General features: G+C 34.2%; 2 protein-coding genes across 4 annotated transcripts; both read left to right on the forward strand.

Moving 5' to 3' along the window:
- Positions 1 to 2,906: 2,906 nt before the first annotated feature.
- Positions 2,907 to 8,834, forward strand: LOC126715111 (uncharacterized). 3 transcript variants are annotated; one of them, XR_007651801.1, is made up of 10 exons: positions 2,907 to 3,067; positions 3,246 to 3,506; positions 4,118 to 4,284; positions 5,014 to 5,112; positions 5,251 to 5,319; positions 5,388 to 5,528; positions 5,628 to 5,717; positions 6,470 to 6,637; positions 7,228 to 7,438; positions 8,308 to 8,386. XR_007651801.1 is itself a non-coding variant. In XM_050415552.1 (10 exons), the coding sequence occupies exons 1-10, from the start codon at positions 2,992 to 2,994 to the stop codon at positions 8,616 to 8,618; spliced, it is 1,278 nt and encodes a 425-aa protein (XP_050271509.1). In that variant the 5' UTR covers positions 2,907 to 2,991; the 3' UTR covers positions 8,619 to 8,834. The 3 variants fall into 3 exon arrangements, 1 of the variants encoding a protein (XP_050271509.1); XR_007651800.1 differs by having other exon boundaries at positions 7,228 to 7,399; XM_050415552.1 differs by lacking the exon at positions 7,228 to 7,438 and adding an exon at positions 8,491 to 8,834.
- Positions 8,835 to 9,323: 489 nt separating this feature from the next.
- On the forward strand, positions 9,324 to 12,802 carry LOC126715112 (MDIS1-interacting receptor like kinase 2-like). The gene is made up of 2 exons (XM_050415553.1): positions 9,324 to 11,948; positions 12,285 to 12,802. Exons 1-2 carry the CDS (start codon positions 9,572 to 9,574, stop codon positions 12,668 to 12,670), a joined length of 2,763 nt encoding a protein of 920 aa, XP_050271510.1. The 5' UTR covers positions 9,324 to 9,571; the 3' UTR covers positions 12,671 to 12,802.
- Positions 12,803 to 15,265: the final 2,463 nt, after the last annotated feature.

Below are 15,265 nucleotides of genomic sequence, written 5' to 3' on the forward strand. Positions count from 1 at the left end.
TAGGGATTTAAGTGGGGGAGATTATGATGCCCCAATTTGATTGATTGTGTGATGTGTGTGGGTGTGTAATGAGTTCCACATCGGATATTTACTGGGTTGAACTGGACTTTATTAACAACTTCAAGGAGTCTTAATTGTGACTAGTCCTTTTGAGGTATAGCGCAGATGTGGCTACTGCAGATGTGGCTAGCGCTTTTCCTTGGGTTGTTACAATTTACACTAAACTTTTCTCCATTATTGTAATCTAGATTCTTATATCAATTACTTTCATCCTTCTACAACAAATACCAACTAAGTTTTAGTCCCAAAATTTTTAAGTTGGTTATAGATTCTCAACAAATTAGTCAAAATAGTCGATCACATTTATTCTTTTTCACCATCCTAGTTTATTCAAACTCATATTTTTTGTTACTTCTTCAATTAACATATCCCTTTTTTTTACCTACTTTTATTGATGATATTTGACTTTGATACTTCTATGTGTAAATAAGAATGTACAAAGTGATGAAGTTTGTCATATAGACAATATTCTCAAATGATAAGCTGATGAGCAAACCTTTGGTTTCTTATAAAAAAATATTATAAAAAATATTAGCCTGGATAAGACCCATCATTTTTAAAATGGTATTTTGTATAATGGGAGATATATAAGATCTTTTTCACATAAAATTAGGGGTGGCAAAATTATACACGATTTGCAAACTAGATACGATACGAAATTAGCAGGTTATGAGCTGAAGCTTAATGAGTTAGTGTCATATTCAAGTTGACATGACTGAACTATTTAATAAATGGAGTGAGTTAATGTCCAATCTATGAAACCTGTTTGACTCGTTTAATTAAATGAAATTTTACCAATATACCCTTCAAACCTTAGGTATATAAACTTATTAGTTGTTGTAGTTTATTTTCTTTGACATATTATGATTGATTATTTGTGATATTAAGATATGTTTTAGTTTTGAATTATTATTTATGATGTAGTTACTTGTTAATTTTGAATTTTATATTAAAAAAATATTTTTTGTTTTTTTATAATTCATATCAATTTGGTTAATACTATTTTTTTTCTTTTCGTTTTGATAAAATTTGATAAACAGGTCAACATAACTAACTCGTTTAATAAATAGGTCGTGTTAGAGTTGAGGAATTTTGACCCATTTAATAAATATGTCGGGTTAGTGTTAACTCATATAGTCAGATATTTATGAGTCGACATGACACAAACCTAACACGCGAACACGAATTTCCACCGGTACATAAAATAGGTCTCATATAGTGATATAGTCATATTTATGAGTCTACCTCTATGTGAGAGATATATACTAGGTCTGTATTTGGTTACACCTTATATCCGATAGTTTATTTGCATGGTATGAGATAAAAAGCTAAAAGCTAAGATATTTTTGAAAAGCTAAAAGTTAGATATTTGAAGTAAAGTTAAAACAAAAAGTTGAAAGTTGTAGCCAAATGGATATGCACTGGTTACACGATATAAAAATTCCAAAATGTAAGACTCTCCTTATGTGAGAGAGACCCATCTTATGTGAGAAAGATATTATATATTCCCCAATACAAAAATAATTAATTAATTAAAAATTTAAAAAATTTCCATGGTTACAACCAACTTTTTTTGGGAGCAAAAAGGAAATATTTAGTGCTAGGTTTTTATCCTTCATACCTTTTTCTTTAAATAAAAAAAAAAAAAAAAGTCTTGATCCTATGACCTATGCATAGGGATGACCATGAGGTGAGTTTGGGTTAGGTTTCCTTGAATTCGAAAACCAAAACCTAAAACTTGATCCTTGCCTCGCCCCAATCTTTGTCTTGAGTTTATGCCCCATGCAAGTACCCCAACTTGACCCAAACCCAATTTTAACAAACAATCCCTCCAACCTAATCATATCTTGTTAAATGTTCCATGATGGAAAAGAATGTAGTGACCAAAAAAAAAAAAAAAAAACTCAAAATGAAAATACAACACACCTTAAGTTCAAATTCAAATTTTAGTGGCATTATCATGGCTTGCATGACTCCTTGTTTTTAAATGAAAATACAACACAACAGAAAAATAGGAAAAATCAATATTTACAAAAAAATTGGAGCAACCTATGGGCAATGAGCTATGAATGAGTGATCCTCAAGTTCCCATATCTCGTGTTTCAATCACGCGTTAACAATCCTTCGTCTCTCCAAATTTGGTGCTCACAAGCCACAAATTCCAGTAATGTTGCAATGAGATTTTGAGAATCAATTACAAAAACACCAATCCTATTTAGGAATCTCCCTCAATTTTTAATTTTTTTAATTTTTTTTTTCGAGTGCTCGTGTACTAAAGGGTTTTAGCCATCCCTAAGATTGATCGTAGCAATAATCAGCAACAAATCTAGGTCCATAACCTACATGTAGGGATAAGGAGATTCTTAGTTAAGATTTTTTTAAGATTCTTAGTTAAGATTGATATTTTTGTAATTAATTATCAATATCTCATTGCGACATTGTGGAAAATTGTGACTTAAGTACCAAATTTGGAAAGAAAGACTATTAACGCATGATTGAAGCATGGGATATGGCAGGTTAAAGAGCACTCATTCGTAGGTTATTACCCGATGGGATCTACTTTTTGTCCAAACTTTTGTGATTATTAATTTGTCCTTTTTTTTAGGGCAATCTGCTCCAATTATGCCCCATGACCATCCTAAGTTAATATATGCTCTCAAAACATACATTAATTATCAATTTAAAAAAGAATTATAAAAAATAAAAAAACTGTCAAAAAATTATTTATTTATTCATTTTTCAATATATATATATATATATATATTTTTTTTACCATGGTTTATTAATGTATGTGACAGTAAAACTCATTGGCCAGTGACCCGACTTTACCAAATCTCACTTGAGGAAAAAAAAAAAACCTTCGAATCAAAATCAGCATATTAAAACTGTTTGTATGTTCCCCAAGTCCAACCCAAACATTAGCTCTGAGAAATGGTTGTATATTTTTCAGCTCCTTTGGTTCAAACCCTCACACTCACACACCTCCCCTACTTGACTCTCAATTCAGGTACCTTCCATTGCTCAACATTTAGTTTTTTCTGAACTATGTCAAGCTGCATGTTGATTGAGTAAATCCCATCTACTTGTACTATAATTTCCAAGTTTCTCAACTTTCCCACTTCCTCTCTCTCTCATTTTAATGATAGTTTCGCGGTACTTTTGGTTAAACTGAATGGTATTGGCAGATACATGGAACCTTTGCAGATCAAATTCTTGGGTCAAGCATCGTTCAGTGAATGCTAACCGTAATTGTAAGGAAACCCAATTAGGCCAAAGTTGTAGTTTTGCAATGTGTGCTTCTCATTCTTCATCTGGGTCGTACCAAAATTCAAAGAGGGTATGGATTTGGACACAAAGCAAAGAGGTCATGACGGCTTCTGTAGAGAGAGGATGGAATACTTTCGTTTTCTCGTCCAAGCATCGACAACTTGCCAATGAGTGGTCTTGTAAGTTCCTTAGGACCCTCCTCTTGTTCTTCTTTTGTATTTCTAGATTACGATCAGCTTATAGTTTTGTTTTGTGTAGTTTTGTGCTCTATGCTTCTTGGATAGACACCAGCAAGAGAAAAGATGGGTATTTTGTGACTTATTTTTGGAATAATGGTGGTTGAATGATTAAATTCAAGCACTTTAGGCTTTTAGGAAAACTGGTAGAAAAATGGGTATTTTGTGACTCATTGTTAAAATAATGATGGTTAAATGATTAAATTCACACACTTTAAGCTTTTAGGACAATCGGTAGTTTATCGTGGTATCAGGGTAGCAGTTGAACCCTCTATCCACTCTACTTTCCATTTAAAAATTTAAAAATCTCATGTTGGATCCCACCTATTAAGGGAGAGATAGGGCATGTGAGGGAGAGTTTTAAAATAATAGTGGTTAAAGGATTAAATTCACCATGTTTTGAATAGCTTAAAATTTTAGGACGTGGTAATTTATCACCAATGTGTGGATGTTGGTGATTTTCATTATATTTTTGTCAAAGCATGAGCCTTTTTGCTTGTTGGTGTTGTGAAATATGGAATCTTAGATTGTAAATTTGGTTGTGAGGTTTACAGTGATTGCGTTGATATGTCCTCTTTATGTTGAAGAGGGAGGGATTTTTGATAATGAGAATAGAAGGGTTGCCACAATTTTTGAGGTTTCAAATCCGCAAGAATTACTGCAGCTAAAACCAGCAAAAGGGGAGGAGGAGAATGTTGTTATCAATTTACTAGATTGGCAGGTATGCCTTTTGCTGACTGCTGAAGATAATTTATATCATATAAAATTTGTTTCTTTTATGTTCTTATATTGGCAGTCAAGAACTGCATGTCAACTATCTCAGTTGTATGATTTGAGCTAGAATGAAATGAAGTTTACCATTGTCTTAAAATATCAGTGGCTGGGGATAACTCTTTCTTGTTAGTACTGGTAATAAGAACATTGAAATCTTGTCATGGTTGCAAAGTCTTGGCCACTTGCTTACTGACTTGAATGCTACCCTGGATTGATGAGAGAGTAAGATAATCATCTGGAAGTCATTAATAGATGATACTTTGTTGAATTGCAGTTTTCATAGCTAAGCGTGGGCTGAATTAATTGAATTTACTGAAATTTTATTTTATGTCAATGATTTTAGTGAAAACTTCTGGGACTTGCCTTACATGCATTAGGACACTAGATGGCTTTAGTGTTTTCTTCCATTGCTCCTAACTTCCTGTTCATCAATCTGCACAATTCATATACAAAGGCATCATTGGGAGGGGGTGGCTTTAAATCCCCCTTTCAATATTACAGTCATGACAGCACATGTGCGTTATATGATAACACTCATAAATTGTTTTGATCAGGGATCGCTTACATAATCTTTGTAGCACTTTTTGTCACAATTATTCAATGAACCTATCTTGATTCCTGCTCCTTTTAAATGCAATGCTACTTCTCACTTGGTCCTATTTTTTTTTTTTCTTAGGTTATTCCTGCAGAGAATATTGTTGCAGCATTTCAGGACAGTCAAACAACAGTGTTTGCCATATCAAAAACTCCCTCTGAAGCTCAAATCTTCCTTGAGGTACAATTAAGATTCTCTAACATTGGGGCTACAATGAACTTCGCATTTTTGAAGGACTTCTTAGATGATCTGATTTGTTAATTTTTCTATTTAGATGCATCCTAAGATCCTTTTCATATTCATTCTTCCTGTTTGTAGGCCCTAGAGCAAGGCCTAGGTGGTGTTATTTTAAAAGTTGAGGATGTGGAAGCTGTTCTTGAGCTAAAGGTAATTCATTTTTGGTTGGGACTTGTGGAGTAGTGAAGCATTGCTTCTTATCATATAAAAATTATCAGGACTATTTTGACAGAAGAGATGAAGTGAGCAATCTTTTGAGCCTGACCAAAGCTACTGTAACTCGAGTTCAAGTAGCTGGAATGGGGGATCGAGTTTGTGTAGATCTCTGTAACCTTATGAGACCTGGTGAAGGGCTTCTGGTATGCTTCCACTTTCTCATCTGTAATTCTACAATCATGATTTATTATTGTGCTAATTGAATGGGATGCATTCATTTGTATGGCCCACTTATTTCTCAGGTTGGATCCTTTGCTAGAGGACTATTCCTTGTGCACTCAGAATGTTTGGAGTCAAATTACATTGCCAGCAGACCTTTTCGTGTCAATGCAGTAAGTTTTGGCTTTGGATTTTTTAGAGTTGATATTATGATGAAGGTTTTCTTGTAAATCGGCAAGCACTCTAATCCCAAAGGTTTGCTACATCAGTTGTCAGTTCAATAGTGAAGCTAATAGTGTCCCAGTTCAGCACATCCAATTTACAATTTATTTATTTTTGCTTATTAATCTTAAGCATTGTCTCAAAAACCTTAAAGCAGCTGTTTGGAATCATTCAAAGGAAAAGTTGTTCCATTTCCTACATCATTGTTAATTGTAATGTTTTTCATACAATTCTTTACGAGTCAATTGTTTTCTCAGATGTACATTGCATACCTTTCAATTAAATACTGTGGAAGTCTAGATAATTTTTTTTTCCCATTCTCTGCAAAATCCAACTACCGTATATTCCCCACCAATTCTTTATATAATTTGGAATTGTGAAATGACTCTGTCAACTCAGCATGTGACATCTACAAAGCTTGTGTTTTGAAGGCTGGCATGGGTGTTGAATCTTGGTCCCTATTTTTTTTTCTTTATGTTGGTATGTAAGGCATGCAACCATGAACAGCCAGCTCTTTTCCAGGAATAAAAGAAGTTTGTTACTGCCATTTGGGAAATTAGAAAAAAATATATTTAGGCAACAAATTCATGTTCCAATCTTCCAGTCACCAAAGTACTGGAAGGTTATCAGAGCCATTTTTTTGGATCTACTGTTCTTGTATTCTTATGCAGCTGTATTTACCAAGTATATTGAAATTTTACAGGGACCAGTACATGCCTATGTTGCTGTTCCAGGAGGAAAGACTTCCTACCTTTCTGAGTTGAAGGCAGGAAAAGAGGTGATAGTGGTTGATCAAAAAGGTCAACAGCGAACTGCAATAGTTGGGCGTGTGAAGATAGAGACCAGACCACTGATTCTTGTGGAGGCGAAGGTTAGTTTTAAATTCTGTAAGGAAGAAAGAAATTGGTCTTCTGATAATATTTCTAATCCAATGACTGTTCATTTTGGTTGGTGCTATTTCACATGCTGAAATTGCTCAAGTTCACAACTGCCTATGATAGCATTAATTGTTCAACAATTATTACCAAGTACATTTGCAAAATGCATTTAGAATCCCTAATACAGCTTACTACCAATTTTAATTAACGATTCAAGATTAAGTCCTGGTAGTTAATTAATTTAAGCACAACATTAATCATGGATAAACAAGTAGAAGATAAACATCAGATGATTTTTGCATATAAAGGTGTTGTATTGCCATCTTCCATAGTACAACCTTAATCAAGGTATAGGCTTTTCAATGTTTTCTGTTGGCATCTTCCTTAGTAAATTAGAGTTTGATTTTTCATATATAAAGGTGTGGGGTTTGAGGTAAGATTGGCCACAAAAGCTACCTTGAAGCCCAAGTCAGTGCTTTCCTTAAAAGGATTCACTTGACTGAATGACTGGCAAAATTTTCTGTCCAACTTATTATTATATTCGTTTGACTGATTATGAAGTTCTCTTGACTGAATTTTGCAGACTTGCACAGTGAACAACAATATTTAGTCTTCAACCTCAATTACACCATGCAAACACAGTTGAAAATTGTTCAATGATGACAAGCAAACTTTGTCATGGAATTAACCAACACCAAAAATTCTAACAACATCCATGCCATGTGGGGTACTTTAGACTCGTTTGCTCTGAAGTGGTACGCAAAAGTGCAGAAACTGACATAGGAAGTGGTCAAGTAAACATTTATAAATTTTTCTATTACAGCAATGTCATCAAGATAGTATGTTGTGATTTAGGTGGTCAAGAACAAAAAGTGGATAACATTTAATGACAGAACTGCAGTATAGTTTGCTGGTAATAATGTCGAGCTATATCTGATAAAAAAGGGTTTCTGTATAGAAGAGTGGCAATAACTTACTGATATTTAATCTAAGAGATTGCTTACTATTATAATGGTTTGCAGTTTATTTAGAGTAAATAGGGAGTATTGTATCTAAGAGTGATTAATTATACTTATAAAAAAAAAGAGTGTGATTAATTGCATATTTTCAGTAAATCTAGAAATAGCTTTCTTTAAACCATGCAATCCCTGAAAAGTATTAATTCATTAAGGGAAATAATGTATGGGGAATCTGATAAGACTGAAATATGTATATCTTTGGTGTGTGTGGAGGGATGAAGTTACTAAGTTTTTCACTTGAACTATTGTGACTTCTGAATCGAGCTCTTCTATGTTTTGTTGTCAAAATAATGCAGGAAAAAGAACGTCATATGATTTGATACATCTTTAGTCTTTATGTTTGCCACTGCCTATCATTTAAATTGAGCTTATTTCTAGTACGTCCAACCATTGTGACTTCTGAATCGAGCTCTTCTATGTTTTGTTGTCAAAATAATGCAGGAAAAGGAACGTCATATGATTTGATACATCTTTAGTCTTTATGTTTGCCACTGCCTATCATTTAAATTGAGCTTATTTCTAGTACCTCCCAAATTTAAGTGCTCAGTTAAAAGTTGTCGCTTGTATAAATAATTAAATAGAGCTAGTTTCTTATGCTAATTCACAGCCTATTCTTAATATATATTAAACTTGGTCTATTGCAGAGAGATCTAGATACTCAAACTATTTACAGTATCCTTCTACAGAATGCAGAAACAGTTGCCCTTGTCTGTCCCTGCCAAGGTATAAGACTATAGCAACTGGTTTCTTGTAGTGTGAAGTTATCTATTTCAATATTTGTATCCATTATATGATAAGAGTTGAAATTTTCTGCTCATCCTCTGTAGAAACTGGGCATCAAAAGACAGCAATCCCTGTGACATCACTTAAAGTTGGAGATGAAGTTATGCTGAGAGTACAAGGAGGGGCCCGCCATACGGGAATAGAAATTCAAGAATTTATTGTTGAGAATTGAGCAAGCAAGATTACCATGTGAAATTTGTTCATGAATAGTTGCAGATACAATGCAAATAGAGATAACCGACAATGTTGAAGTCTTACATATGCACCTGACTGAGATAATGAGATAAATTTCCTCATGGAATTGCATTTGTATTAATTGTATTATTTAGCCAAATGTTCTACTTCAACTTTTATTGATAATAAAATCTAACATGTTTATTTTGAGTCAGTTTGTTATCGTCCTTTTCTTTTAGCTTTCAAGGTTATTTGTTCATCTACAATTTTTTAAGGTCTCACTTTTAGTCTTTTTTTTTTTTTTCTAAAAACAACCATATTTTAACCAAATTTCAATGAAGGCAATCAACAAAATGCCAAATAAATTTTTTTTTTTAAAATAGTTGCAGTATTTAACTGAAATATTTACAGCTCTAGATTAGAACCCAAACTGGGATATTTCTATGGCCTTTTGAAGACGAGTGACTTGGATGTGGGCCATCAGCCAAGTCCTCAATTAAGCAGTTTGAAGGAGTGTAACGCAGTGTCAGAGCATGTGATGGGAATTATGATTGCACCCAAGGAATTCATATTGGAAATTATAATGTGAAAGAAAGGAGTGGGTGATGTCTTTTCAACAAGATTCCAAGGCCATTAACCGGACCCTTAAAAGTATCCTAAATACAAAAGGAAAGAGAGAGAGCTATGTATAAAATTTGTCATTATTGCACCATGAAATTGATTGCAACGGAAATTCTTCCACTAGTTGGTTTCTTCTCAATAATTTAGAAGACCTGAACTTTTCAGAAGTCATCACACGAAGTTACCTAGGAAATTTCTCGGATGACTTACAGTATTTCTCGGATGACTTACAGTACGTGTATAGCGTATTAAAACCTCCATGACGAGTCACATGTAGCACACAGCAACTACACACTTCACAAGAACAAAGCAAATTCACACTTCACAAGCATGACACACTCCATTTCAGTTTCCATAATGGCTGTAGGTGTTAGTTTTGTTTTTGCCTATGCTGCTAGTATGGTTTTTACAACCACATTAGTGGCAGCATCTGAATCTTCAGCACTTGATCTGGAAGCAAAAGCTCTACTTGAGAGTGGGTGGTGGAGTGACCATACTAACGACACTTCAAGTCGTTGCCGGCCGGGGTGGCTCGGTATAACTTGTGATAAAGCTGGAAGCATCATAGAGATTGACCTTGCAGATAAGTTCCCGGTGGGAGGTAAGTTCAGTCAATTCAACTTCTCTTGCTTCCCAAATTTGGTAAGTCTTAGTCTTGCTGGAACTGGACTTGGGGGCTGCATCCCGCAAGAGATAGGTGCTCTTTCAAAACTCAAGGACCTTGACTTGTCTAGGAATTCTCTTACAGGTGAGCTACCTCTTTCTCTTGCAACTCTTACCCAATTAGAAAAGCTTGAAATTTCTTCCAATAAACTCAGTGGTCTCATTCCCCAAGAATTGGGGAATTTGAATAACCTTCTAAGACTACACCTCAATTCAAACAACCTTAATGGTACCATTCCTTCAAATATAGGAAAGCTAAAGAAGCTGGTTTCTTTAGACCTAGCATATAACACGCTCACTGGTCTAATCCCTTACACATTGGGTTACTTAACCAGTTTGACCCATTTGTCTCTTGGTTCCAATTATATCAACGGGTCCATTCCTCCCCAAATAGCCAAACTAAGAAAACTCAGTCACTTGAGCCTCGAAAATAATGAACTTATTGGCCTAATCCCTGTAGCTGTGGGTGATTTATCTGATTTAAAAACTCTGTCCCTTAGTTCGAACAAACTCGAAGGTTCCATCCCCCAAGAGATAGCGATGTTGACCAAATTGTCTTCCTTGGATCTCAGTGTTAATAGGCTCAGTGGACCAATTCCTTCATCCTTGGGTGCTTTAACCAATTTGAAAACTCTCTCCATTCATTCAAACCAAATAAATGGTGTTATATATAGTCAAATTGGATTTAATAACCTTTTGGAGGACCTTGACCTATCAAACAACGACATATCTGGCATTATACCGTATGAGCTTACTCTACTAACGCACCTGGAAAAGCTCAAACTTTCTTCAAACAAACTTTCTGGCAAGATACCTCTTGGTATAGAAAAACTTGACTCTCTTTCTGCTCTAGACCTGTCCCAAAATGAGCTGATCGGTCCCATCCCAACTCAACTTTCGGATATGTTGGAGGAGTTGTTATTGAGCCACAACAACTTAAATGGAAGCATTCCCTTTCAAATTGGTAACCTTAGCTTGCTAACCACTTTAGACCTTAGTCATAACCATATAAGTGGAGAAATCCCTTCATATCTTGGAAATTTGACAAACTTATTGACCCTGGATCTCAGCCACAATAATCTCACTGGCAACATTCCCTTTTCTCTCATTACCAAGCCAAAAATAAATTTGTCTTACAATTTGTTGAATGGTACAATCCCAGAAACTTTAGCGAAGTTTCTTCCACCAGAGTCATTAATGGGGAATAAGGATATACACTTTGCCAATACAGATTGCCCTCTTTGCATTCCGTCTTCCCCACCTGTTGGCTCCATGAACAATGGAAAAAGCAAGAAAGTCATGGAACCCAAAACAATTCCTCTTCCCATCGTAACTTTCCTTGTCTTCTTATTAGTTGGAAGTTTGTTATTCTCTCTATGTAAGTTTGAGAATAAGCAATCTGAGACAAGAGAGAAGAAGAATAAGCAATCCGAGGCAAGAGAGAAACAGAATGGCGACATATTCTGCTTTTGGAATTATGATGGAAAAATTGCATACGAAGACATCATTGAAGCAACAGAAGACTTTGACATCAAATACTGTATTGGAACAGGTGGTTATGGTAGTGTTTACAAAGCACAATTGCCCAATGGCAAAGTGGTTGCCTTAAAGAAACTTCATTGTTTTGAGGCTAAGAATCCAGCTTTTGACAAGAGTTTCAAGAATGAGGTGAAAACGCTGACAGAAATTCGACATAAGAACATTGTCAAACTTCATGGGTTTTGTTTACACAAGCAATGCATGTTTTTGATTTATGAATACATGAAAAGGGGAAGCCTATTTTGTGTCCTAAACAACGATCTTGCAGCTGTGCAATTGGATTGGACTAAGAGGGTGAACGTCATTAAAAGCATAGCGCATGCTTTATCTTACTTGCATAATGATTGCACCCCAGCAATTGTACATCGAGACATAACGACCAACAATGTGCTACTGAACTCAAAGTGGGAGGCTTTTGTCTCAGACTTTGGCTCAGCTAGATTCCTTGATCCTGCCTCCTCAAATCAAACTATAGTTGCTGGAACTTATGGTTATGTTGCCCCAGGTAAACTATTTATCTCGTTGATCCCTATTTATTAATCTTTTTCACTACCACATCTTAGTTTAAAAAGGTTGAAAATTGATACTAAGTGGGCTTGCCAAACAGTCACGGTTGTTGAATTTTCTAAATATGTTATTATAACAGTTGTATCACTAAGGTGTAATATACATGCACGTTGAACTTTGTATGCTATAACATATTTTTAAAAGTTTGTTCCCAATATTTTGTGCCTTCAATTGTGAACAAAAAAGAAGTTCAGTACTCATTAATAAAAGAAGAAAACGATCATTGATTTCGTTAATTGCATTCTTTTTTTAATTTTTTTTTCCTCCAATGCAGAGCTTGCCTATACTATGGTTGTGACTGAAAGATGCGATGTATATAGTTTTGGAGTGGTAGCACTAGAAACATTAATTGGGAGGTATCCAAGAGAGATGTTGCCATCATTGTTGTCACTATCTTCTCAAAAAACAATGCTATATGAAGTGTTAGACCAACGCCTTCCACCTCCGGATCAAGTGGTTGCCCATGATATTGTTCTCATTGCAGCAATTGCATTTGCATGCCTACACACCAAACCAAAGTCTCGGCCAACAATGAAATGTGTGTCTCAAGAATTTCTTGTCCAACAGCCACCACCAACCAAGCCATTAGAAGGAATCTCGCTAAGACAGCTATGGAATCAAGAAATCTACATGGTTTGTCAGATGGAAACTAAACCATGAATTTTTGTTTTCTGGGTGAGTATCATATTTGTCTAAAGACAGATAAAATGGTACTATGGAAAAAAAACTAATATTGCACTGAAATTAATTTTCCTTTCTAATTGCATCATCATAATATTACTGTTTATGCTATTGCCATTCGATTCAGAGCCAAAATGCATCTTCAATGTGGATATTCACAAGTTCGTCCTTTGTGTTAGATTACGCGCAAGGATTTCATCAAGAATTCCAAATCTTTTAAGTGATCAAAATTCGAAAGCATGTTAATCTCGTTTTCCATTGTTGATTTCCTTCCTTCAAGTTATAGCACCAATGTTCTCGAAATCTTCTTGTTGCTGGGCTGCCATTGTCTGATCAGCTTCATGGGATTTCAAATTTCCAAAATGACAAATCTAAGAATTTTATGTGCATTACCTTCCATGAAGTTAACTGCAACTTGATTGAAGTTTTTTTTTTTCGAAGATGAAACAGAGGAGCCTTATAAAATGTATTTTCAATATATTGGAGCAAATTAAGCTATCCCAGCATTTACAAAAATATGATTTTCCTTTCAAAGGAATGCATTTACATGAATGACAATATTTGGTTATTGCAGCTATTTTTTATAATAATACGATGAATAATGTATGGACATTGTTCGAACTGGGGCTCAAGAATTGAGATGGTTGCACTAATTGTTCACTAGAGTTTTGACCGTCACCCAATCACATGTTCGGGAAGTACAATAGTTACTTCAATGATCAAGGCGTAAACATATTACACTCGCATGGGCAGATTCCTTCAGTGAATAGATATTCCATTTTTATGTTGGAAATTTTTTTTCTTCCAAATCAAATTCGAGAACCCGTCAATTGTTGATTCAAATTATTATTCACTTGTTCATTTAATTATCTAACTTATTTTATTATTATATACCTTAGTTTTTAGATAACTTAAATATTAAATTTTTTTGGTAAAATTATACTTTACTATCTTAAACTATAACCCGTGTTACATTTTGCACCCTGCCATTAATTTTGCCATTATCTCAAGTAGCAACACATGAAAAGACCAATTCTCAATTAACAATTTTAATCACTCTCAAAAAAAAAAAAAAATCCGTTTATAATTTTAAGAAAATCAGTTAAATCTAGTCTTTTTGAATTAAGAAAATCAGTTAACAATTTTAATCAATCTCCAAAAAATATTATCACCAAATTACCAAGCCAAAATGGCAATCACACAAGCACAAATAATTACATGAAAAACCCTTTCTCATGGAATGGAAAAAATTACAAGGCCTACTTTGAATAAATCAAGTATTATAACATCAATTACAAATTCATTTTTCAAGTTAATGCCTAACTTGAGATCCACACCAAATACGATATTTTATCTCTCTAATAATTTATGTAAATTCACTTGAAATCTTCACCCACATTGAATACAAAAACTTCCCATGGATGTAGCACCCAAAGCCTTGTTATTTTTCTTTACTCTCACACGCACTCACTCCACTTTTTTTTTTTTTTCCATCACTATGCTCACTGCAATTTCTCTTATTTTCTCTTATGCGGCATACTCTTTTTTTTTTTTTTTTTTTTTTTTTTTATTCTCCTCTTCTTTTTTATGTTTTGCAACATTAATCCTAATCTCACAAACTCTCTTTGATTTGTGCACTTTACAAAAACCTTTTTGAGAGAAAATCCAAACATTCTTGTCTTTCTCCTAGTACTACCTCCCATGCAAAAAATCCTTTTTTCCTCTCTTGGTTTCGTTCAATTTTTTCTCCTCTCCCCATAGAAGAGGATCCTTGGGCCAAAACCATTAAATTCTTCGTTGCACTGTTTATTTATATGACTTAATTCCTCTTTCTTTGTGAACAAGAAATACATTATTTCTTTGACAAGAAATATACTTTCCTTTCACTCTAAGAAATATCATTTTCTTCCAAACCAAGTAAACCTAAAAATAACCAAATTAATTTTTCATTCTTCAACTAAAAAATCCAATTAGCTTTACAAGTCACTGTTGGATTTTGAAACAATTTTCTTACAATTCTCATAGAAATTGTGACGTTAATTCCATTTCCAGCATATTTCAATTTGCAATTTAGCAACAATTTGGCAAACTTGAAGCCAACCCATCTAGTAAATCTACTCATACAAATTCATTTATTTTAGAGTGCTAATTCTAGATGAAATATTCTTTTAAGTGGAACTTGTTCTTGACTAAATGCCATTAACATTTAAAATTATACTTGATTATTAGTGGTATAAATTCTTAAGTATAAATCATGGCTATTACACCATTAGCTGATTCCACTAATCTATTTAAGGACCTCATCTGAAACCTAAAAGTCAAATATAAATCATGGCCATTACACCATTTATTGATTCCACTATTAATTTGGACCTCTTATGAGACCTTCAACCTTCAACAAATTGTAGGAAATAAATTGTGGCCATTAAACCATTTACTGATTGCACTTTGCACTAGTCAGATTCTTTGCAACTTGTCCTAATTAACTCAAATTGCTAGCTTCACAGCAATTTCACTAAAAAGAGAGCTGGACTTACAGACATCCAACAGGGGCGCAATTTGGAAATTGCACTT

The sequence above is a fragment of the Quercus robur genome, chromosome 2, assembly GCF_932294415.1.
Source record: "Quercus robur chromosome 2, dhQueRobu3.1, whole genome shotgun sequence".
NCBI classification, from domain to species: domain Eukaryota; kingdom Viridiplantae; phylum Streptophyta; class Magnoliopsida; order Fagales; family Fagaceae; genus Quercus; species Quercus robur.